We start from the raw sequence: 27,216 nt of genomic DNA, 5'->3' as shown, positions 1-27,216 counted from the left end.
TTATATCACGGATTGTCCCCGCACCTTCGATGTCCCTAATGTTCGATGTCCCTAATTTGATGTCCCTATAAAGGTACATTCAAAAACTTGAAAGAATAGAGCGTAAAGCATCCAGAATGATTCCATCTATCAACCATTTATCATACTACGACAGATGAAGACAACTAAACATACCATCTTTACAACACCGTAGACGAAGGGGTGATTTGATCTATTTGTACCAAATTCTCAAAGGCAGTTATGATATAGAAAATCATTGATTTACCCCATCCACTTCTACTGTAACAAGAGGTCACACAAGGAAATTATTCAAACATCACACTAATTCGTATACAAGATCTAATTTTTATAGTAACAGAGTAATCAATGACTGGAATTCATTACCCCAATCTATTGTTGATTCTCCCTCTGTCAATGATTTTAAAACACTGCTGGACAGACACTACAGTAATTGCTTATTTGATTTTGTATAGTAATTAGAATAGCTAAGTACATAATTTGTTTATGGATATACAAGCACAAGCCTTTATCCTTAAAATACAAATATACTACGTACCCAGGTACGTGGTATCAAGACACACGATAGTGTGTCGTGCGGCCCAAGAAGCCGGCGCGCCACACCGTGAGTATATTAACAGGAAGAAAGAAAACGCAATTTTCACACCTATGTAGCTCTGTGATCCCTTATCCAATTGGAACCAAATTTGCTAGAGACGTGCGGCCCAGTTAGGGGAGTCTACATACCAAATTTGAAGAAAATCGTTCCAGCCATTTCCGAGATACGAGCGAACAAAGTTTCGTTTTAATTTCTTCGTTTTTTTCTTCTTCTTCTTCATCTTCTTCATTTCGCACACTTCGCAAAATTCGCCATAAAACACGAATGCGTGCTCGGATTGGGCTGAAATTTGGCACATTTAAAGGGCTCATTAAGGCAGATCTCCGTACCAACTTTGGTAGGAATCCGATGAACATCCACGGAGTTATGACCGATTATTTGCGTAAAGTAAGGTCGAAGGTCTGTCACGCCTACAGGGTAAACCCCTTGGAGGAATCAGTTGAAAATTGATATGTAGATGGAGCAACCATCGTAGGAGTGCCTTTTTGTGGTTTGAAAGGAATCGGGATAAAGACCATGGAGATATGACACAAAACCCAACCTGTGTCAAAATTACGCGATCGATTTTTATGAATAAAAAAAACTATTAGTTTTCGTGTCTACCAGGCAAACCGCTTAGAGCAACGAGCTAAAAATCAGTATGTAGCTGGAATAATCATCATAGAAAGTTCTTGCAGTAGTACAGAAGAATCGGATTACAAATCACTGAGTTATGATTCGAAAGGCAACTACGTGCAGCAAATGCGAGATCGAGATACTCTAATAGAACAGTCACCCTAATAAAGCATTCAGCTGCATTTATAATTTACTCAGTTATATTACATTGCAAGTTATTCTGTAGGGAATTCAGCTACAAACAAGTCACCCTGTAGTCAGATCAGCTAGAAGAAGATACCTAATAGAGAGTTCAGCTCAAATAAATCACCCTGTAGAGAATTCAGCTACAAACAAATTTCCCTGTAGAGAGATCAGCTAGAAGAAGTTACCTTGTAGAGAGTTCAGTTACAAAGAAACAATCGTGCAAAGAGTTTAGCTGCAAACAAATCACCCAGTAGAAAGTTCCGCTATGAACAGATCACACTGTAGAGAGAAACAAGTCATCCTGTAGATAGATCAGCTAGAAGAAGTCACTTAGTAGAGAGTTCAGCTACAAAGAAACTACCATGTAGAGAGTTCAGCTACAAACAAATCACCCTGTAGAGAGCTCAGCTAGAAACAAGTCACCCTGTAGAGAGATCAGCTAGAAACAAGTCACCTGTAGAGAGTTCAGCTAGAAGAAGTTACATTGTAGAGAGTTCAGCTACAAAGAAACTACCATGTAGAGAGTTCAGCTGCAAACAAATTGCCCTGTAGAGAGTTCAGCTAGAAACAAGTCACCCTGTAGAGAGTTCAGCTAGAAGAAGTTACATTGTAGAGAGTTCAGCTACAAAGAAACTACCATGTAGAGAGTTCAGCTGCAAACAAATTGCCCTGTAGAGAGTTCAGCTAGAAACAAGTCACCCTGTAGAGAGTTCAGCTAGAAGAAGTTACATTGTAGAGAGTTCAGCTACAAAGAAACTACCATGTAGAGAGTTCAGCTGCAAACAAATTGCCCTGTAGAGAATTCAGCTACAAACAAATCACCCTGTAGAAAGATCAGCTAGAAGAAGTTACCTTGTAGAGCATTCAGCTACAAACAAATCACCCTGTAGAGAGTTCAGCTAGAAACAAGTTACACTGTAGAGAGATCAGATAGAAACAAGTCACCCTGTAGAGAGTTCAGCTAGAAGAAGTTACATTGTAGAGAGTTCAGCTACAAAGAAACTACCATGTAGAGAGTTCAGCTGCAAACAAATTGCCCTGTAGAGAGTTCAGCTAGAAACAAGTCACCCTGTAGAGAGTTCAGCTAGAAGAAGTTACATTGTAGAGAGTTCAGCTACAAAGAAACTACCATGTAGAGAGTTCAGCTGCAAACAAATTGCCCTGTAGAGAATTCAGCTACAAACAAATCACCCTGTAGAAAGATCAGCTAGAAGAAGTTACCTTGTAGAGAATTCAGCTACAAACAAATCACCCTGTAGAGAGTTCAGCTAGAAACAAGTTACACTGTAGAGAGATCAGCTAGAAACAATTCACCCTGTAGAGAGTTCAGCTAGAAGAAGTCACATTGTAGAGAGTTCAGCTACAAAGAAACTACCATGTAGTGAGTTCAGCTGCAAAAAAATTGCCCTGTAGAGAATTCAGCTACTAACAAATCACCCTGTAGAAAGATCAGCTAGGGGAAGTTACCTTGTAGAGAGTTCAGCTACAAACAAATCACCCTGTAGAGGGTTCAGCTACAAACAAGTCACCCTGTAGAAAGTTCAGCTAGAAGAAGTTACATTGTAGAGAGTTCAGCTACAAAGAAACTACCATGTAGAGAGTTCAGCTGCAAACAAATTGCCCTGTAGAGAATTCAGCTACAAACAAATCACCCTGTAGAAAGATCAGCTAGAAGAAGTTACCTTGTAGAGCATTCAGCTACAAACAAATCACCCTGTAGAGAGTTCAGCTAGAAACAAGTTACACTGTAGAGAGATCAGATAGAAACAAGTCACCCTGTAGAGAGTTCAGCTAGAAGAAGTTACATTGTAGAGAGTTCAGCTACAAAGAAACTACCATGTAGAGAGTTCAGCTGCAAACAAATTGCCCTGTAGAGAGTTCAGCTAGAAACAAGTCACCCTGTAGAGAGTTCAGCTAGAAGAAGTTACATTGTAGAGAGTTCAGCTACAAAGAAACTACCATGTAGAGAGTTCAGCTGCAAAAAAATTGCCCTGTAGAGAATTCACCTACAAACAAATCACCCTGTAGAGAGTTCAGCTAGAAGAAGTCACATTGTAGAGAGTTCAGCTACAAAGAAACTACCATGTATAGAGAGTTCAGCTGCAAACAAATTGCCCTGTAGAGAATTCAGCTACAAACAAATCACCCTGTAGAAAGATCAGCTAGAAGAAGTTACCTTGTAGAGAGTTCAGCTAGAAACAGGTCGCCCTGTAGAGAGATCAGCTAGAAACAAGCCACCCGTAGAGAGTTCAACTAGAAGAAGTTACATTGTAGAGAGTTCAGCAGTTTAGCTGCAAACAAATCGCCCTGTAGAGAATTCGGCTACAAACAAATCACCCTGTAGAAAGATCAGCTAGAAGAAGTTACCTTGTAGAGAGTTCGGCTACAAACAAATCACCCTGTAGAGAGTTCAGCTACAAACAAGTCATCCGGTAGAGAGATCAGCTAGAAGGATAACCTTGCAGAGAGGTCAGCTACAAAGAAATCACCCTGCTTCATCTTTTCTTCTTCCTGTAGTAAAGAAAAAATGACAGGTTAAAAAGTCCTAAAGCCAGTCATAGGCCTGCTTTGGGGTATACAAATACAAAAAGAAGTGAAATCTAATCCAAAACAGCCAAGCTGTAAAAAAAGTGTGCGGCCCTGAGAAAAGCTATGGTGAAAAAAGATGTGAAATCCAAGGTGGCGGCCAAGAAATGGCTGTGATGGTAGGTTAATGGTAAAAATTTTAATAACAACAATTCAGGTGAATTTGGTGCCGCTTAGTCTTGGCACAAAATTCACCTGAATTGTCGTTATTAAAATTTTTACCATTAACCTACCATCACAGCCATTTCTTGGCCGCCACCTTGGATTTCACATCTTTTTTCACCATAGCCTTTCTCAGGGCCGCACACTTTTTTTACAGCTTGGCTGTTTTGGATTAGATATATTATCTATGATGCAACTCGGTCCGCTATGGTCCGCTACAGGCCGGCCCTCTTCATGTGATCAGTTGTATTACTCACCAACTCATCAAGGGTAGTAAAACACCATGCATCTGGATCTGTTTTCAGCAAATAAATTACCGTAACTTGAATCCTCGCTTGAATCGTCGAGTCTATCGATCTTTCCTCGGACTTTTGTCAACCCAGAATTCGTAAGATTTACACTTGTACTCTTTACTCCGTTAATTCTAAAATACTTAGACACTCAGACTCGAGCTCAGACTAGTGCTATATTAACCCACAATCAGTATGAAAAGTGGGCGTACGTAGCCGACTATTTTGTTCATGTTCGAGTGTCAAGAGTGAATTTGTAGACTGAAGTAAGATTTCGAATCCGCGCACAGTTGAGTACCTCTAGTGTTTTCAACCACACAAGCTAGAAGCTACTGGCTAAAGGGCGTAGCCAATTCAATAAAGGTACGTTTTTATCTTTGTCACAAGTTGTGTGATAATCAGCTGAGGTGTATAGGTCGTACTAAGCTATTTAAATGGCTAGACTACACGAAATATGTAGCTAGTTTAATCACCCCCACTCACTTGGGATAACCGTAGATAATAATATAATACCCCCGGACGTATATATTATCTATGGGATAACTTAGAAGTTTCAGGTCTCTAGGAGATTCCTAGTAAGCACAGGAATCTTGGCCAGGTGATGTGTGATTTAATATGGTCTGTGTATGTACTTGGTTTTCTATGTTGATACGAGTCAGGGGGAATTGATGCTGATGCTTTAAGCTTTAATCTATTTATAGCCTTCCTTTGGCAAGGTTGGGAAAATATGGTGGTTTGACACTTTCTTTCCATTCAGTTTTCAACTAAGCCTGGGCCTTTCTTTTCAGATTATGGCCGGGGAGTCCAACACCAACTGGAACTGGCCCAACTCAAATCACTTGGAATCCCAAAATAGAATCTGGAATCTCTGGTAAAATGGAATCTCAACGAATGTTCTTAAGTCCGATTTTTTCTGTATATTTCTTGTAAATTATAATGTTACTGTATTTTATCTTGTGTGCTGTCTTGCAGTCATTGTAGTCTTGTGAACACGTGTCTCGACATGTTTGTACAGGCACCCGGCAATAACACAGCTTAACTTTCATTTCTGGCTTCGTCAGTGATCCAATTAGCTTGGAAGCCAGTCAAGTACATGAAAAGCGTTAATATATGTAACCCAGTCTGAGAAAACCGGTCTTATCGCCCATGTCAGCAGATGCGATTTTTCACCCAGGACACACAGCTACATGAATAAACTGTCTAATTCCACATTTAAAATCAGCTAGACTTGAGTGGTCTGGTTTTGCTGGCTGCTTTTCCCGAGCCCAGTGGCGATCCGTATGTGTGGTGTGGGGCCTTAATGGAGCTGTGGTCAGTCTGGGAATGACTGTATGTGGCTGCACAGCTCTGTGGTGTTGAATAACTACCTCTGCTGTGAATTTCCTTTCATTTTAGCCAGTTTTGAGATCTCAATGGCTCAAAACTTGGCCTAATTCATCCCTTGGTCTTCCTTTTCAATTTTTGAACACCATCTTGCCCGCCTTCCAGGGCCCCCACCTCCCACCCAATTTGCAGCTCGCCTGATACAGTCAATCTTGGTTTAAAAACTATCTAAAATGGCAGGAAACTTAGTTGTTGGCTACTTGCACAGTGGATGCTCTGGAAGGTAAGGAATTGGTGTAAAACGTGTGAAAATTTGGTACACATAGCTTCAACCATTGGCGAGCTACGACACACTAAATACTTAAAACCGGCATTTCTCGATACTTTTAAATAGGCGATAAGCCCAGTTTTGTCAGACTGGGTCACATATGTGTAGCCAGCTATGTAAATTTTGAAATTTTGAATCTGGAATCTTGGCTTGGAATCTGGAATCTTTGCAAAAAATTGGTGAGATTTGGAATCTTACACACAATGTGTTGGATCCCTCGATTGTGGCCCATTCTTTGGCTGTTCAGCTATATCCAATCTAAAGGAAGTAAAGTAAAAGAAAATGCAACTTTTTTGGCTCAAACAAATGCTATTTTCAGTGAAATTGTTACCTGGGGAAAATCGGTTGTAGTAATTCCTTAAAACTATTTTGTCAGTAATAGATGTACGTATGATGACTATTGTGAGTTTGCACTATGTAAGCTTTACAATGGATAGTTTGACTGCTAGCTTGCACGTAGATACGTATCCTGTGTATCAGTGGGATCTAGTATGGAATGATATTACTTAGGCGCTGGGGAGTGAGCACAGAAGACCAAAATTCAAATTGTTTAACATGTGCTTTCCCAGAGCAAACATGACAGGAGCTGCAGCTATATGATATACCAATTAGTTACAGTGTAAAGAATAATATTTTGTAAATGTTTTGAAAAGTTTCATTCTTGGTGGTGACAGGTTCTAACAGCAAAAACTTAGATATCATCCTATTTGCTACTCAAGAGGAGTTTGAAAATCTCTCCTTTGTTACAGTACACCAAAGGAATTGTAATATATGGGTGTTCGCTTATATCACATTGGAAATTTAGCATGCCATTTTGTCTAATGAAATGAAATACGTACAGGGAAAATTAAATTTACTAAGCAATGAATTCACCTGCTCATGGCAAGTATAATGGTATAAATTTCAACTTAGCATTTATGTCATTACAGTGGCAGATTTAGGGGAGTTTCAAGATTTTCACGGAAACCCCCTTTGAAATATGATTATCCAACAGTTGAGTATTTTAACTAATTATTGTGGCGTGCGCCTATGATAAGCGATGTGTGTGCTCAACACTCCGTTAATAGACTTAATTTTCACACTAAAATTGTTGCCAAATGCAGTCTCAGAGCATCTAATTTTCAAAACTTTCCTGGGGGACCCCCCCCCCCTAGCACATGCACACAGTGAATGTGCTTCTTCGCACACTCAATACATAGGCGGTGGAAGAGTGGGTACTGTGGAGCACCCCCAACTATTTGGTGCTGAGCACCTCCAACTCAAAGCTGTATTGCACAATAGTCGTCACGTGTACTTCTGAAACTTGTCAATCACGATCGAAGTACTCTAATAGAGCAGTCACCCCAATAGAGCAGTCACTCTAATACAACAATCAAGCTTGTATTAAATTAAAAATTATTAAAAGTAATAGTATTTGATTAACAGCTAAAACCACCGAAAATTCAATCTCCTGACTCCTAATTTTCAAAATTTTCCTGGAGGGGGCATGCCCCTAGACTATCCTAGAATTAACAGTTTAGAAGGATGACATATCCACTGCATAGGAGACGGAAGGATGCTACAGTTGGGGGATGCATGCTTGGTGTGCTTTGCTTTGCACACCTACTACTACCACCATAAATTTTGGGCACCCCCAACTGTAGCATCCTTCCGTCTTTTATGCAGTGGATATGTCATCCTTCTAAACTGGAAACCCCCTTTTGAATGTGTGTAAAAATTAAATGTGTGCATATCTCTTGAACAGTTTGTTTAAATTGATTCATTTTTAGGTGTAGTCCCTTGTCATGCTAGTGGTTAGGTTGTTTGTATAGTTTTATTACTTGTGCAAATTCATAGCAAGTAATGCCCATTTCTTGGAATTGGTCAATAATAGCCAATTGGCATAAGTCAATATTAGAAAGATGGTTGCTGTTCACTATAATCGTCACCATTATCATATACTTTTGATTGTGGGATCAGTTTTTGTTGTGAGTGCTGGGAGATAATACACATAACTTTGTCAAAAATTTCACCGTTCTACGATGTTGGATGCCTGATTTATGGCGTGTTAAACCTTAGGTGGTCAATAACTGGTGAGTTGTGTTACACATGTGAATACACACTCACTTGTGGTTTCAAGAGGAATAACAAATCCACCCAGTGGTTAAGAACCTCCACTTGTGTATTAATGGGCAAATTTTCATATGGTAGATTAAAAAAAAAGTAAGAATAAAGAAAAACACTCACAAAACATCTGTATAATTATGTGACCCGGTCTGGGCTTATCATCTATTTGGAAGTATCGATAAATGCCGGTTTTAAGTATTTAGTGTGTTGTAGCTCGCCAATGGTTGAAGCTATATGAACCAAATTTCACCCAATTCCAGAGCATCTACTGTACAAATAGCCAATAGCTGAGTTTCCCACCATCTTAGATAGTTTTAAACCGAGGTTGACTGTATCAGGTGAGCTCCAAAGGGATGGGTGGTGGGGGCCTGGAAGGATGGAAATAGGCTGTTTTAAAAGATTGAAAAGGAAGGAATAGAGATGAATTAGGCCACGTTATGGGCCATCCAGGACTCAAAACTGGTTAAAATGTAAAGAAATTTACAACAGAGGTCTTTATTCAACACCACAGAGCTGTACAGCCACATACAAGCATGAACAAAGCTCCATTAAGGCCCCACACCACACGTACGGATCACCACTGGGCTCGGGTAAAGCAGCCAGCAAAAGCAGGCCACTCAAGTACTAGTCTAGCTGATTTTGTTTGTGAAATTAGGCAATCTATTATGTAGCTTTGTGTTCTTGGTGAAAAATCGAATCTGCTGACAAGGGCGATAAGACCGCGGTTTTCCCAGACCCAGTCACATATACATTCTATATAAACTCCTAGATCCGCCACTGCATTACATTGGTAAGTTGTAAAAGCATCTATATATATCTCAATAATTATTTGCTGTACAAATTGATCATTCTGTTGTTACTACTTTGCATGTTCACATGCTTTTTCAAACACCTTTTATATTCCTTTCATCTATGTAGTTATGTAGAAAGCTGAAGGAATTTCAACTGATGTTTTAACCCTAGCAGAGCAGAAACCATAGTAGTACATAGTGGTAACAATAGATAGATTGAATTTGTAGAGGAATATACACTATAGCTAGATGCTTAATATGGTCACAACTAAAAATATATCCTTCATAAATGAATATTTAATCCATTAATGATAAGGAGAAAACTGGGAAAGAATGAGTATGTCAACTACAACATAACTAGATGTCAAATCATTTATCTCCTTAAAGCACTGAAATGAATATTGATTTCAAATTCCTCTTACTTTGGATGGTACAAATTATGTATGTATAACTTAGGTTTGCATGTATGCTCATACAGTAGTTGGGCTCTCGCAGATCTTGGTCATGTTCATATTCATACATGTACATGTAGGCCATAATCAACTTGTACGCATTTATGTAGCTAGTTGAGTATTCATGAGTTCTCAGTAGTTCATGGAGCCCTCTAGCTCCCTTCGTTCGAGACATCATTGGTAGCTACTGTACAGTCCAAAGGATATGGCGGACACTGGCGGCAAATTAATCATTGTTACATGTCTGCTTGTTTAGCAATCATATTCATTATCAATGTCAGCTCCTTCGTCAGATACCACTTACAAGGTAGCTACCACTGCAGTGGAATCTTTTGTGGCTTGTTTGCAGATCTGTATAATTCTTCTTTGCTGTCTGCTTTACTCTTCCTCTTTTTTTGACATCTCTTCTTTCTCTCATCATCTCTTCACTTTTCTTCTTGCTTGTTTTTCTCTCTTTCCTCTTCTATAGTTGTCTCCAAAACATAAAACATTATGATGTATGCAGAATGATTTCTGCATACACTACAAGAACAGCAAACACTGACATCCCAGAAGATTTAGTTTCATTGGCAGAACTATTTTCATAAGAGCAGAACAGGAATTATAAGTAATTACCTATGATGCCAACATTGTGACCACAGCCCTTGAAATTGATAGTGTCAACATGTACAGCCAAAGAAACTGCTATACTTCCATCAAATATTGCTTCTTGGGGCCAACAAGCTTTTCGAAAAGCTATCATTATTGGGAGCTTGTACAGAAGTTTAGCCGATAGTTGGCTAGTTATAAATAGCTACTCATACAAAATGCATACCTATAACTTCTAACATGGTCATTCACTATCCCTCTTTTGATAGTTGTCATACTTTTCTAACTTCTTGTTTCAATCTTGCAAGCCTTGGCCAATCCTTTTATCTTGAGATTTCATCTTCCTCAGGCATCAGGTAGCTAATCTCGAATGAGGTTTTGCCCGTGTTTCAACCATTGAGAAATACTGTATAATATAGGACTGTATGTCCTTCCACTTCATTCTTCCCATCTCATTCAACAGCTGATCTCATAAAGATTGTCACATTTCAGGCCACTGGCATGGGCCATTTGCTTGTTACTCCAGTACACATTATACCTTTTCACAGTTGATCTTTATAACATTGTAAGAACATTCAACCATATGGTTCAACGTTGAATATATAGAAAAGAGAGAAGATTTAACAATCTCTTAGCTTGCGTGACCATAAAATCACATGATTATGTGGATACTACTGATCGATAATTGGTGTAGTCTACTGGTTGATAGTAGGTGGTGGTCAATAACTGATGAGTTACGCTAGCAACAATAACACACAATAAAAGCAAAGGTTCAAAACAGACATGCATACTGTACGTACATACATACACAAGCACAAGGAAAAATTAGGAATTTTAAGTTTGATTGGGGATCTAGAAATAAAGTAAAGAAACAAGGAAAGTTGCCTATACCTGCAGATATACTAGTGGACCTTTAATTCCTAGCTATAACCCATGACTGTATAATTGCAGGTGTAGGTGACCTTCCTTGTTTCTTTACTTTTTAGTTCTATGATCCCTAATCAAACTTTAAAAATTTTCCTTGTTTGTAGCATAATCACAAATGGTAAACCTGCACATAATGCATCTAAAGAAAGAATGGTGCCAGACTTAATGTTTTCATCTGAACGCATGCCTTAACAGGCAGACAAGGCAGGCAGGCTTAGACCGTGGGAATTTTTTTGAATTCTACATCCGGTTACCTGTTAGCGTTTTCTTGTTTTTAATGCTGTAGATGGACTAATATTTTTCCTTAAAGATTATTTTCATCACGTAAGATGTCTCTAGGACGAGTGATAAAGGAGGCATTTTAGGTGGCGCATGTCACTTTTTTTGGGCAATACCTACTATACTTGAACAGTACTACTGTACTGTTTGATCAGTGCTTTTTCAGAAGCTTAAAACTTGTTTTTTCACTTATGCATGCTTTTACTAAACCAATTTTAGGAAACCAGGCATATGCCAAGTTTTCAAATGTGCAATTATTGTATGTTGGGTTTTTCCAGATCTGGTTGTACATGTAGGACATCTTTTTATGCAATATTTTGTGACTCTGTGCTTTTTAATATATACAACCTTTCTTTCTTTTGTGAGATTGACTCAGCTATATAGCTGCTTCTTAAAATCTCAATGTAATCTTTTTCTCAATGTCATATTTTTTTACATACAGTCGATAATGTTGAATAAACTCCTGATTTAAGTTTGGTATTTCGGAGGGAAATAGGGTATAAGTATTGGAAAAGGAGTGTGAACCTGTTAAGTATACTGAATGGATACAATACATTTAGGAAGGTCGCCAGTGACATGTAGGATACTATTGTGTTGTCATATTGTTTCATTACTATAGTGATGCATTTTGTACAAGTAGTAGATATGATACATTTTAGCAAGATGTTTGATATTTAGTTTCCAATTAACATATTTTTGTTGTTACATACAGTACATGTATTGTGAAAACTGAATATCCAATGTACATGTGACATCTATGTGTACTACACACACTCAGTATTACATGGCATGTATAGCACTTACACCTTCCCTACATGCAGGGCATGTGATGGCTAGTATACATGTAATAGTTGTAACATGGGCATGAGGGCTTTACCTGATATGTATGCCTGACTGCCCATGTTACAGCTAATATGTAACACTTATTAGGCTGATAGCCTGTACAGGGCAATCAATCACCCAAGCCAATATGAGTGCAGCCACTGGATGTATTATATATGCATACCTAAAGTTTTTGATTATGGGTCAGCAGCTAGTATGTTCTGGTTACATTCGGTTATGATAAACGGACATATCCTAGAGATATCACGGAGAATTTCCGTTACACGAGTTTAATGTTTTAATCAGTGCTATTGAATCGTTTATGGGAAAACTACGCAGTTCGCTAAAGGCCTAGACAGGTGAGCTTGCTTGTAGAGTGGTTACTCCGTGCAGAGTGGTAGCTTCGTGATGGGGATGCGTCCGTATTCGAAAATGTGTGGAAACGATCAAATGAGTAGGCTATAGCACTAGTTCTCACCTTAGACCAACGTTTTACAACTTATAGGGTGGCGAGGTTAACAAAACGCTCTCCGTCTGTGTGGTTTTCATGGCGAAATTCAAGTTGTGCATCCAAATCACGTGAGTATTAATCGATCCCCGCAATTGATTTCAGCGTCAATGTCTATATAATCACTGCCCAGTTGTAGCACGGTCTACATTTCGTATGTAGCCCAGCTAGCTGGGCTACATACGAAATGTAGCTCTGGCAGCTCCTTTGATCTGAAGTGTGAAAATGTTACATGTAATAGTTGTAACACGGGCATGAAGGCTTTGACTGATATGTATACCCTCAGGCAGTCGGGCATACATATCAGGCAAAGCCCGAATGCAGCTACGTAATACGTAACACTTATTAGGCTGATAGCCTGTACAGGGCGATCAATCACCCAAGCCAATACGAGTGCAGCCACTGGTTGTATTATATATGTATACCTAAAATTTTCGATGTATGTGTTATACAGTGGAACCTGTGTTACGGTCCCCTGGATTAAGCGGTCACCTTTTTATAACGGCCACAGTTACGAGGTCCCAATATTTTCCCATACAAATGTATGTATTGTGGTCTGCATTAAGCGGTCACCTGTCTAATGCGTATAACGGCCAACCAAGAATTCGCCTATGAATCACTGTGTACATAACTTCATCCTTCATATAGCGGTCGCTTCCTTTTATGGTGGCTTGTTAAGCCAATAGTCTGACACCACGGCACCGTTTCAATGAATGATCACACTTCCTGGCTTTCACTAAATGCTATACAAACTATCAGGCTTCATTGCTTAAACGTATTCAATAGCTATAACCAACATTCATAACAAGCTCACCTTGCCCTTTCTGTGTAAAGGATCTATGATAAAATTATTACTGTATTGCGGTTGGCGCGAGCCTCTTAATAATAATTACGGTCATAGCCACTAAAATGCTGCAGACCACCTTATACAGGTTTTCTCTATAACAGCCACCTGTATATAAAGGCCAGATATATCTGGTCCCAAGGTGACCATTATAGACAGGTTCCACTGTATTTAATAAAAACAAGTGATATCTACTCCAAACAAAAACAGTTATGCTATGAAAAAAAGGTGTGACCATCAAAAAGCAATCTAGTTTTAAAAAGGTGTGATATCAAAGGGAACTTATTTTGCTACATGTAGCTTTATGTATAATATACTGTATGATTATATTACATTGATGCTGGTGTTTTAAACTTTTTAAAAATTCAGATTCATCACTAAAGTTGTGTATATCCTGTGCAGAATTGGAACATTATTTTCCAATGTGATGGCTAAAACAGAGGCTGTATCATCTGAAGACAACTTTATTTGTGAGGAAATAACATTTTGTAACTTTATGTACTAGTCATATGAATGTATGTGTGTGGCAAATGCATTGAACATATTAAACTTTTTTGCTTTCTGAGATCAGACTTCTGTATAGATGTGCAAAAGCCTGTAATAGTCTTGAACAGCCAGATACTCAGTCTGCTTATTTACCAAGTTAAGCAAACTTGAATTCATTATTATATAGTATAGTAGTACTGGATGATAAAGATTTGTGACCAGATTTTACAGAACCGATCCAAATTGCACATGAGGCAAAATCAAACTAACACCTCCAGTGGATAGCTACACTATCCTACTAGTAGTTTTGAAACTCAGCACCACTCAAACTACTCGAGGCTGGTTTCAACAGACATCTTTTCTGGGGTGTGTGTAGAACTCGAATGGCGGTTTTAGGCCTTGTGAAGGACCTGGCTTGGCAAGAATCAGTGGTTTACTGGTGGACAGCCTGATAATGTTGGGCAGACGTTGTTTCTGTGAATTTTGCTACATATCAACCACTAAGGAGCCAGCACAGCCCTGTGATCTCGTATCTGGACTCCAATCGTGGTCTGCCTCCATTTTGAGGTCTAACCCTTGCCCACCCCCCACCCTCCACCCCTTTGTGAGCACTTGTGATACTACTTCGCTCGTCCAACTGCTCAGAGTTTCTATCTTATTTGGTAGGAAACTCTACGAGCAGCTACAAGTACTGGAAGTGGTCTGACAGGTATCAGATCGATGCATCTTTAGTGTAAACTTCATACGTGTACTTGCTATTCTTGGAGAGTTATGCTGGCTTGAATTCTTTAAAACCGTTTATCTCGAAACTCCTAATGTGCAATTTGGATCATTTTTCCAAAATCCAGTCACATTTGCACTTTTCTGCCACAAATTTCACCAGACGTAATGAAGCTCAAAAATTCCTTCAGAGCAACTCTAAACACTTCCACAAGTTTTTATTATTCATATGTATTTAACAGAGTTTTTTACTAACTAACTAACTAACTAACTAACTAACTAACTAACTAACTAACTAACTAACTAACTAAATAACTAACTAACTAACTAACTAACTAACTAACTAACCAACTAACTATGAGACATATCTTTTCACCTATAACAGCAGCTGTAATGCATGCATCATGGACTTACCTTGTCCCATGTCTTTCCTCACTACCATGTAGGTGTTGATTCACTGGTAGTGTGTCTCAGATTTTAGACATGTGCTGACTATTCCATTATCATTCTGATTTTCAGTAGTGATAGGATCGATTGCAGAGGAACTTATTGTACTTTTCTTTGATTATATTGCTGTATGATGGGGAAAACATGGCTGAAAATATAGTAAAATCGCCACTTCACTTTTCCGTAATTGGTAGCTATAACTACACATGTTACAAGAAGTAAACAAATAAGTACAAGGAAAATTTACGAATTTTAAATTTAAGTGGGATCATAGGTAAGAATTCTAGGAAAGTGGTAATAGTAAGGACCAATGGAAAATGACTGATAAAGGTAATTGTGCCAATATACAGGTTGGATTTTACAGCATTTTTGCACATTGTTGAATCTTTCTCCACTAAAATGGTCGTAAAACAATTGAAACACTCTAATAGAGCAGTCACCTGTAGTATTCTAATAAAGCAGTCAAGAATGTTTTATTAACTATGCCACCAGGGACCTACATTGAAGGTCTGTGAATTGATGGGCTATAACTGTCATAGATTAGGTACGTATATAGACTAGCTAAATCATCAATACTGAAAACTAGCTACTTCTTAAAACCATAATCATATTGAAAGATTTTACCATTGGACATGAAGAGGTTTACAAAACAGTCTAATAAACTGACAGTACCTGCATATAGTAGAGGGAACTTGTACCTGTGACCTCAAGATATAATTCACATGATGGAAACATCATGGGGTATGTAACAGCTGCAGTATGTTTCAAGCTGAGGTGGCTTCAATGGGGAGACTAAGGACAATATAAACAGTCATGGATTGAGAAGCAATTGCTGCATATAACGTCTTAACCGGAAGCAGCAGAAGCAGTTTACAAAGCTTGTAATCAGCACTGTCAGTTAACTATTATTAGTGCTTTACAGTAGGGGTGAAATGAATATTAAATGTTAGGTATTCGAATATTCTTCAAATTAACGAACGAATTAACAAATTATTCTTTAAGAATTTTCTGTATAATTGGGTGCTTGAAAGGGACAAAATCACTTTGATTACTACTAAAACTTTAAATGTTAAAAAAGAAAAGTCCTTTACATGTATTATTAAGATGAAAAATTATATTTTTGAATGACAGTTTTCAGTTGTCAACATGTTTTCAAGGTTAAATGTGTACATTATCTGATTAACGAATATTTAACGAATAACGAATATTTCTTAACGAATACGAATATTTCTTAACAAACGAATAACGAATATTCGTACTATTCGTTTCAGCCTTACTCTACAGTGACCAGCATTGAAGGTCTGACAGCAACATGTGCTGCAGCCTTAGGATTACCTAACCTAATTTCAAGGACTTAGACCTAGTGACTTGACTTGCTGACTGATAAGGTGTAACAGAAAAGGGGCCAAAGTAAGGAAAAAAAAATTTGAACCTCTTCATGTTTTGTTATAATAGTTGAATCCTTGGTTCAAGCGAATAGCTAACTTTCAGTGTTGATGAGTGAGCTAGTCTATATACATAATCTATTCCAGCTATAGTCTATCAATTCACAGGCTTTCAGTGTAGGTCCTTAGTGAGATTGTACAGGAGATAGTTAACCAAACATTCTTGACTGCTCTATTACAGTATTTTAATACAAGTGATTGCTAGATATTTTGAATGTTGTAGTGGAAGGATTCATCAGTGCTGCAAAATCCAACCTGTATTGACACGGTGACCTTTATCAGACATTTTCCATTGCTCTTCCTCATTCCTGCTTTTCATTCCTGTCCTATTCCTGTATCCCTAGAATTCTATCTACTTGTATTGTGTTACAAAGTCTACTGTATTTGATATCTCTTTGTGGGTGTGCACCTCATGGTACTGATGCTGTCTGTTGTATCCCAGCTTATAGCCATGAGTTATTTTCATAAGTGTAACATCACTTTAGTAGTTTAAAGTCCTAATCCAAAATATTGCAATACAGCAATATTTTTAAAGGCAATATACAATCTAAACCAAAACAGCCAAGCTGTAAAAAAGAGTGCGGCCCCCAAAAAGGCCAGGATGAAAAAAGATATAAAATCCAAGGTGGCGGCCAAGAAATGGCTGTGATGGTAGGTTAATGACAAAAATTTAATTACGACAATTCAGGTGAATCTGCGTTGCCTCCTCCACTAGGATTTGGCACCAAATTCATCTGAATTGTCGTAATTAAAATTTTTGCCATTAACCTACCATCACAGCCATTTCTTGGCCGCCACCTTGGATTTCACACCTTTTTTCATCCTGGCCTTTTTGGAGGCCGCACTCTTTTTTTACGGCTTGGCTGTTTTGGTTTAGATATCACTTCTTTTTGTATTGCAAGCCACAAAGCCGGCCATTATCTGGCTTTGGTGCTTCCTTCTAACTTGTTTTTTTTTTTCTTTCTTTTCTGCAGGAATTGTTGAACAAAGGAAGAAATTTTGTGTACAGCTTTTTGTCTGATTAAAAATATTTGTATGTTTAACAATGAAAGATAGTCACATATTGTAGGTAATAAGGTGACTTCTTATACATAACTGAACTGTAGCTGAAACTCCCATTGTTTGTAGCTGAACTCTTTTCAGAGTGACTTGTTTCTAGCTGAATTCTCTACATGGTGATTTGTTTCCAACACATATTTCTACAGGGTGATTTGTTTGTAGCTGATCCCTATAGGGTAACTTGTATCTAGCTGATATCTCTACAGGGTGACTTGTTTGTAGCTGATCTCTCTACAGGGTGATTTGTTTGTAGCTGAATTCCCTACAGGGTGATTTGTTTGCAACTGAACTCTCTACAAGGTGACTTCTTCTAGTTGAACTCTTTACACGGCGATCTTTTGTAGCTGAACTCTCTACAGGGTGATTTGTTTGCAGCTGAGCTCTCTACATGATGGTTTCTTTGTAGCTGAACTCTCTGCAAGGTAACTTCTTCTAGCTCATCTCTCTACAGGGTGACTTGTTTGTAATTGAACTTTCTACATGATGGTTTCTTTGTAGCTGAACTCTCTACAAGGTAACTTCTTCTAGCTGATCTTTCTACAGGGTGATTTGTTTGTAGCTGAACTCTCTACATGGTGGTTTCTTTGTAGCTGAACTCTCTACAAGGTAACTTCTTTTAGCTGATCTCTCTACAGGGTGACTTGTTTGTAGTCGAACTTTCTACATGATGGTTTTCTTTGTAGCTGATCTTTCTACAAGGTAACTTCTTCTAGCTGATCTTTCTACAGGATGATTTATTTGTAGCTGAATTTTCTACAGGGTGATTTGTTTGCAGCTGAACTCTCTACATGGTGGTTTCTTTGTAGCTGAACTCTCTACAAGGTGACTGCTTATCTCTACACGGTGATCTTTTCGTAGCTGAATTCTCTACAGGATGATTTGTTTTCAGCTGAACTCTCTACATAATGGTTTCTTTGTAGATGAAATCTCTACAAGGTAACTTATTCTAGCTAATCTCTCTACAGGGTGAATTGTTTGTAGCTGAACTCTCAACAAGGTGATCTGTTCGTAGCTGAACTATCTACAGGGTGATTTGTTTGCAGCTGAACTCTCTATATGATAGTTTCTTTGTAGCTGAACTCTCTACAAGGTAACTTACTCTAGCTAATCTCTCTACAGGGTGAATTGTTTGTAGCTGAACTCTCAACAAGGTGATCTGTTCATAGCTGAATTCTCTACAGGGTGATTTGTTTGCAGCTGAACTCTCTATATGATAGTTTCTTTGTAGCTGAACTCTCTACAGGATGACTTATTTCTAGCTGATCTCTCTGCAGGGTGACTTGTTTGTAGCTGAACTCTACATTGTGATATGTTCATAGCTGAACTCTCTACAGGGTGATTTGTTTGCAGCTGAACTCTCTACATGATGGTTTCTTTGTAGCTGAACTCTCTACAAGGTAATTTCTTCTAGCTGATCTCTCTACAGGGTGGCTTGTTTCTAGCTGATCTCTGGATGACTTGTTTCTGGCTGATCTCTCTACAGGGTGACTTATTTCTAGCTGAACTCTCTATAGGGTTATCTGTTTGTAATTGAACTCTCTACAGGGTGATTTGTTTGTAGCTGAACTACAGTATCTATAAGACCATTCGTTTCTAGCTGATCTCTCTATAGGGTAACTTGTTTGTACGTAGCTGAACTCTCTACAGGATGGTTTCTTTGTAGCTGATCTCTCTACAGGGTGACTTGTTTATAGTTGAACTCTCTACAAGGTGATCTCTTCTAGCTGATCTCTCTACAAGGTGATTTGTTTCTAGCTGAACTTTCTACAGGTGATCTGTTTGCAGGTGAACTCTCTACATGGTGGTTTCTTTATAGCTGAACTCTCTACAAGGTGACTTCATCTCTCTACAGAGTAACTTGTTAGTAAAGCTGAACTCTTTACATGGTGGATTTTGGTTGTTAAACTCTCTGTAGGAAGACTTGTTTGTAGCAGGATTTCTACAGAGTGAATTGTTTGTAGCTGAACTCTCTACAGGGTGCATAACTTGTTGATAGTGAACTCTCTTCAGTGTGCAATATTATACAGTGATATATTTGTTGCTGAACTCTCTACAGGGTGACTTGCTTGTAGCTAAACTGTCTACAATATTAACTGGTTGCTGCTGAACTCCCTACAGCATAACTTGCAATGTAATAGAAATCTATAATGGAGTAAGTCATGAACTAGGTGAATGCTCTATTAGGGTGACTGTTCTATTAGAGTATCTTGATCTCGCATTTGCTACACGGAGTTGACTTTGGAATTATAAGTCAGTGGTTTGTAAACCGATTGTTCTGTACTACTGCAAGTACTGTCTACGATGACTATTCCAGCTATATACCCATTTTCAGCTCACTGCTCTAAGCGGTTTGCCTGGTAGGCGTGAAAATTATTGTTATTTTTATTCACGGAATCTCGACGCGCAATTGTTACACACCTTCAGTTTTGTGTCTTATCTCCATGATCTTTATTTCGATTGCTTTCAAACCACCAAAAGGCACTCCTACAATGGTTTATCTATATCCACAAAACGAATTTCAACTTATTTCATGGAGCGGTTTACCCTGTAGGCGTGACAACAAATCGATCTTGTTTTACGAGAATAATTGATTATAAATCCTTAACCGTTCATCCGATTTACACCAAATGTGATACTATGATTCACCTTTGGACTCCCTTTCTGTGTGCCAAATTTCAAGGCGATCGGAGAACGCGTTTATAGCAATTTTTGCAAGTGTGCGAAAACACGAGAATAAGAAAAAAAAAATAAAATAAAAAATCCAAAACTTGTGGCTGCTCGTATCTCGGAAATGGATTGAGCGATTTCTTTCAAATTTGGAATGTGGACTCCCCTAGCTGGCGGGCAAGTCTGCAGCAAATGTGGTTCCAAATGGATAAGGTTGCACCGAGATACAAAGGTGTGAAAATGACGTTTTCTTTCTTCCTGTCAATATACCCATGGTGTGGCGTGCCGGCTTCTTGGGCCGCATGTCACACTATTGTGTGTCTTGATACAGTACTTACCTGTATTGTTGAAATCCTGTTTGTGGTGAGCTTGAGTGAGCCTTAGTATAGTCAAGGAATGGTACGTACGTCGCGTTCATGGAAATTTACCGAACGAAAACGGACTGCCCCACACTGTTAGTGAATGGTACGTACGTCACGTTCACGAAAATTTACCGAACGAAAACGGATTGCCCCACACTGTTAGTGAATGGTACGTACGCCGCGTTCACGAAAATATACTGAAAGAAAACGGGTTGCTCCATGCTGCTTCACGAAAATTTCATGAGCGGTGTACTTTTACTCCACATGGCTTAGTACGTGGTTTGATGGCTGAACGAGAAAAAAGGTTGGCTAGAAGGAGAAAGCGCGACAGACTACGAGAAACGCCTGAAGAAAGAGAGACCAGGTACTGAGCTAACTAGCTGTACTTGTAGTACTAATAGAACCTTATCACACTGACAGGCGGGCTAGACGGAATGCATATGACAGAAATAGGCGTGCAAGCTTAACCACCGAAGACAGACATGTTGTGAATCAAACTCGTAGAGAAAGACAACAAGCTACATTTCTACTTCACGAAATGGTAACAGCTCTAATATTAATCTTTCTATTGATGACCACGATGTTATAAGGAGAATGCAGCAAGAATTTCATGGAAAGCTAGCCACATTGCAGAGCCAACTATATTCCATATGTTTAGAGCGTCATGATTTTAGCACCAATGATTATGCAGGTGCATGCAATTGCTGCCATAATGATTTTTTTCCTACCCAAGCTGTACTCTGCTGCCAACAATATGGACCCTGGACCAATCCCACCTGAGCTCACTGTAAGTTTAAAATTGTTTAGTCATATATATTGTGTGGAGTCATATTATACCTTACATGGCACACATCACTGTTTTATAGAATCACAATAAGCAGCAGTTTAATGGTGTCCATGTATGTCATATATAATATGCACATTTTGTTTTACTCCATACGTAGGAGCTATCTCAGGGTGAAGAAATGCTGATTTCACGGGTTCTGCCAATCATGTCAGTGTGTCGTCTTCCCTATGGTCAATATGGTTATAGTGGTCACATCCTTTATCAACAGCTTGCCAAGATGTCCAGCTACCCTAGATCTTGTTATTGTCAGGAGAGAGGGATCAGCTACCTCTCACAGGGACTTCAAAATCTGTCGATCAGTTATCCTTAGGGCACTGCTTTGGCTGATTGAGCACAATATGTATTACTCCGATGTCACCATTGATCATCACATACTATTGCAGTTATTAGATGACAGCGACATCAGTAATCATTTTGTAACTGCACCGTCAAATCAAGAGCAGGACCCTGTGCAACATGATGGCAATCCTTCCACTGATCATTTTCAAAGCACTTTTGTTCCTATGGCAACAAGGAGTCAAACTGAGCAGCAGGCAATTCACTCAATTCTGGATCCACCAACTTTACAAAGGATTTCTTGGCCTCCAACAAGAGACACCCCTATTAATGAATTTACCACCAGCTACAACCAAATCACCCTGTGGAAAGTTCAGGTATAAAAAAATCACCCTGTAGATAGTTTTGATACAAACAAATCACCCTGTAGAGAGCTCAGCAAGATAAAAGTCACCCTGCAGAGAGATCAGGTCACCCTATAGAGAGGTCAGCTAGAAGAAGTCACCTTGTAGAGAGTTCAGCTACAAAGAACAGAGAGTTCAGCTAGAAACAAGTGACCCTATAGACAGATCAGCTAGAAACAAGTCATCCTGTAGAGAATTCAGCTACAAACAAATCACTCTGTAGAGATTTCAGCCAACGTTGAAACCGGGTCACTACTGCTGACCCGGATGACCCACTTACCCGGATTTGACCCACTTACCCGGATTTGACCCGATGTGACCCGGATTGACCCGGATTAATTAAAGCCGAGATGTGTTTCGGCTAGTCTCGAGCGAGCAAACGAGTCTACATTTTGAGCGTTCGATTCGTGTTGAGTAAATATTGCAACTTCAGCCTAGCTGTAGGTTGAAGACCAAAAAAAAAAGAAAAGGTCTTCACCTACTGACAATAACTACCCTTACGTATGTTGGTAATGCGATATGTGGGCGTGGCTCACGAAAGAGCTACGCTATAGCGTTTATAAGTTTCCACATCGTCAAACGAACAATTTCGTTTCTCACGTGATCCAATCCGGGTCAGACCCGGATGACCCGGAGAAAATGTGACCCGGATGACCTGACCCAGTTTCAACGCTGATTTCAGCTACAAACAGATCATCCTGTAGATAGTTCAGCTATAGATACAAGTCACCCTGTAGTAGCAGAAGTCACCTTGTAGAGACCAGCTACAAAGATACCATCCTGTAGAGAGTTCAGCTACAAACAAATCACCTGTAGAGAGTTCAGCTATGAATAGATCACCCTGTAGATAGTTCAGCTATACAAGTCACCCTGTAGAGAGATCAGCTAGAAGAAGTCACCGTCTAGAGAGATCAGCTAGAAGCAAGTCACTTTGTAGAGAGTTCAGCTACAAAGAAACTATCCTGTAGAGAGTTCAGCTACAAACAAATCACCCTGTAGAGAGTTCATCTATGAACAGATCACCTATAGATAGTTCAGCTATACAAGTCACCCTGTAGAGAGATCAGCTAGAAGAAGTCACCGTCTAGAGAGATCAGCTAGAAGCAAGTCACCTTGTAGAGAGTTCAGCTACAAAGAAACTATCGTAGAGAGTTCAGCTACAAACAAATCACCCTGTAGAGTGTTCAGCTAGATAAAAGTCACCGTACAGAGAGATCAGGTCACCCTCTAGAGAGATCAGCTAGAAGAAGTCACCTTGTAGAGAGTTCAGCTACAAAGAACACACTCTGTAGAGAGTTCAGCTAGAAACATGTTACTCTATAGAGAGATCAGCTAGAAACAAGTCACCCTGTAGAGATTTCAGTTACAAACAGATCATCCTGTAGATAGTTCAGCTAGATACAAGTCACATTGTAGAGAGATCAGCTAGAGGAAGTCATCTTGTAGAGAGATAAGCTAAAACAAGTCACCTTGTAGAGAGTTCAGCTCCAAAGAACCCACTCTGTAGAAAGTTCAGCTACAAACAAGTTACCCTATATTGAGATTAGCTACAAAGAAGCATGTAGAAAACTCGGCTACAATCAAATTACCTTGCAGAGAGTTCAGCTACAAACAAACCACTTTATAGAGAGATGAACTAGAAACAAGTCACCTTGTAGAGAGGTCAGCTACAAAGAAACCATCCTGTACATTTCAAGTCACCCAGTAGAGAGATCAGGTGCAAAGAAATTATCCTGTGGGGAATAATTGGCATTTATTAAATATATGTATATAATTTTTATAATTACTATGTAATAGAATCAAAAATAGTTGAAGTATTAAAAATCATCTTTAAGTTCTTTTCTTCTTCCTGTGGTAAATAAAAAAACAGATGGGTTAAAAAAGCCCCAAAGCTAGCCATAGGCCGGCTTTGCAATATACAAATACAAAAAGAAGTGATATCTAATCAAAAACAGCCAAACTGTAAAAAAAGGTGCGGCCCCCAAAAAAGCCATGGTGAAAAAAGATGTGAAATCCAAGGTGGCAGCCAAGAAATGGCTGTGATGGTAGGTTAATGGCAAAAAATTTAATTACGACAATTCAGGTGGATTTGGTGCCGAATCCTAGTGGAGGAGGCAACGCAAATTCACCTGAATTGTCGTAATTAAACTTTTTTCCATTAACCTACCATCACAGCCATTTCTTGGCCGCCACCTTGGATTTCACATCTTTTTTCACCATGGCCTTTTTGGGGGCCGCACCTTTTTTTGATTAGATATATATATATCAATACCAAATTACTTGAAAATGCATGACTACTCTATTAAAAGTTTTAAAACGGTTTTCTCATAAATCACAATTAATTGTATTGAGAGTTAATTGATGTGTACATCATTATGGGTCAAGTAGTGGCTTATCTAGCAAATTAAATCCATACAACTGCAAATTATATTCATATGGAAATAACTGCTGCCTTATGCCATCGCTATTATCTTAAAAGGGCAATGTGTCGTGAATTGTTTAAATTGTTTATACATGAAGTCGTTCAGGTTTATGCACCTATCATTGTTAAGCCCCTCCCACCCCAGTACAGGGAGGGTGGAGATATAGTAGGGATTTGACCTGCTAGAAAGTCAAATTACCCACCGTGGGGATAACTTGCTGGATCATATCCCCACATATATCCCACCACATAGCATGGGTATAAGAAGGGATTTAACATGGAGCTTTGGTTTTTTTTTATCAGGTGCCAACAGTTGGAGCTTTTCAGTGCTTGATCAAATTTCCCACACTGGAGCGCATTTTAAAGTTCAAAGCCTATGTGCCATTAAAGTGGCAGTCTTTGTATATCTTCCCTAATATGATGATTGTAAGCCAGGTGAGCTAGCTTAGAATAGCCCCTGGGTTGTCTAACATTGCAACAAAGGCGATACAATATAGTAGAAAGTGTGATTCGAGATGAAGCGCTTTGTCCGCCTGGTTGTGATACTGTGAACACACAACAAAATAACATTGCCCCAAGATTCATAGCTAAGAGCCTATACAGTACTGCTAACAATGCTTGATTGCTGTGTGGTGTAATGAAAACTAGTATATCAAAAATTTTGAAATTTAAAAATGAAGTAGGGATCTATGCTGCAAAATCCACTGAACCAAGGATTGTTAAGTTACAATCATGACATCAAATCACAATCAAACAATACAACCACTGATCCCTACTGTGGTGAGGTGTCATAATGAAACTAAGATGTAGATGTTGACACCTCACCACAGTAGGGATCAGTGGTTGCACTATTTAATTGTGATTTAATGTCACAATTGTAGCTTAGCAATCCTTGGTTCAGTGGCTTTTGTAGTAAAGATCCCTACTTCATTTTTAAATTCAAAAATTTTTGATATACTATTTATTATTGATCACGTGAATGTGTAGCACTTGTACACAAGCACTATTTCTAGCAGCACAGCTACAGTATAATAAAGAATGAATAACGAACCGCCCACCTGCATGCAGTTTTGAGATCAATTAAATGGGAAACAATGAATTTTCTTGGAGTGGCCTAAACTATAGTAGTACAGTGAAACCTCATTAATCGGGCCAGCTCTGGGACCAAAAAATGTGGCCTGAATAACGAGGTGGCTTTATTAATGAGGTCATAAAGTATTGCTTAGCTATGTTTGGGATCTACTATAGGTGGCCAATATAACGGGGTGGTCTTATTAAAGAGGTGGCCACTAAGTGAGGTTTCACTGTATGTTCATGTTGAGCTGAATCCTGAAAAACAGCTAAAAATTAAAAGTGGGTTTTTTCTCAACAGAATTAACATTTCAGCCAACCAGATGATTATTGGTAACAGCAAAGGTGTCAACAGCGGACACGTACGGTTTGGCTCCATTACAAGTTCGGGAAAGGGCTGTAATGGACACTGTACTTATATGGCTTCCCCATAGGAAATGTATTGCAAAAATTTTGGTTGGCCGTAAATATTATGTCAAACATTTGGACAAAAATATTTTGAAATATTTTTAGCGGGTCAAGCAGTACAACAAATGAGCCAAATTTCAAGATCGCGTGTAATTGCATCCATGAGTTATTAAATGTTTTTGAGGATTCAGCTCAACGTGAACATACTACATTATTGCTATCAAGTTCCTGAATGGCTTATTAAAGTACGTGCTGTGCCACAATTGGAAGTACATAGGCCTGTAGTACCATGCATAACTTGCTTCTGATCATAGTAGTATTGGCGCTCAGATCTATGACCTGTCTTAGTACGAGTAGTTAGTATAGTATCAGAGTAGGCCTTCAGTCTGAAGGATGGTCGTTCTATTCACCTGGGTTGGAAGTTGTTCAAATGAACAGGCCCTTTTTGTCTTGAGTACCAGGATGAAGTAATAAAATCTTCTCGTCAGCCAAACTATCCACTTAAGGATTTAGTAGCCAGATCTCGTCTGGCAAGTGGCTGAGTCAGTGTGTTTGAAGGAACAAATTGTCGAGTATTAGTCCGTCTATAACAAATCCTTCGTCAATCGCAGTCCAGGCATTGGCAAAAGTCGAAGTGACAACTTAGTTGCTGTATCAGCAACACTAGACCATGTTTAGCTTTATGACTGGGTGTCCAGTACCTCTTTCAGCAGCGTAAGCGCCTTCTGCAACAATTTTGTGATATCTAAATAGACTATGCTGCTCAGGGAAAGTGGAAAATTAATGCTTCGATATGGTTTCGATGCTTAAAGAAGAAGACAACCAACCTGATGAAGCTAAAAGGAAAGACAAGGCACAGACGGAGGAACCCCCAAAGGCGCATTCCACCAGTGAGTTTGTTATTTGGTGGCTGTGTGCTGCTTTGTTTGGTCTCTAGGCTTGTGACCATGGTCAGTGAGTGAGTGAGTGAGTGAGTGAGTGAGTGGGTGAGTGAGGCAGACCAAATTTTGGTGATTTTTAAGAACTTCTATATCCTGCTGCATGAAAGCGTGTTCTTGTTTTTAATACTGTATTTCAAGTTAAATGGATTAGTATTATTCCATAAAGGTGGTTTTCGTCACATAAGATGTTTCAAGGATGACTTTTAAAGGCGGCAATTTTGGCGGTGCCCGTCACTTT

The 27,216-nt window shown here is 39.0% G+C and overlaps 1 protein-coding gene across 3 annotated transcripts in view; it reads left to right on the top strand.

Moving 5' to 3' along the window:
* The first annotated feature begins 4,606 nt into the window (after window positions 1-4,606).
* The window catches only part of LOC136267911 (uncharacterized), a 103,016-nt gene continuing 80,406 nt past the window's right edge, over window positions 4,607-27,216 (top strand). For 2 of the 3 annotated variants that reach the window (XM_066063117.1, XM_066063097.1), the window contains exons 1-2: window positions 4,607-4,818; window positions 13,793-13,893. In XM_066063117.1, coding sequence (XP_065919189.1) covers window positions 13,851-13,893 — 43 coding nt within the window. In that variant the 5' untranslated portion in view covers window positions 4,607-4,818; window positions 13,793-13,850. The remainder of the gene's footprint in view (window positions 4,819-13,792; window positions 13,894-27,216) is intronic. The other variant, XM_066063107.1, reaches the window with a different exon arrangement.

Source organism: Dysidea avara, chromosome 1 (assembly GCF_963678975.1).
Source record: "Dysidea avara chromosome 1, odDysAvar1.4, whole genome shotgun sequence".
Taxonomy (NCBI): domain Eukaryota; kingdom Metazoa; phylum Porifera; class Demospongiae; order Dictyoceratida; family Dysideidae; genus Dysidea; species Dysidea avara.
Note: the sequence above shows the minus strand (reverse complement) of the source record. Positions and strands in the feature narration are given on the sequence as shown.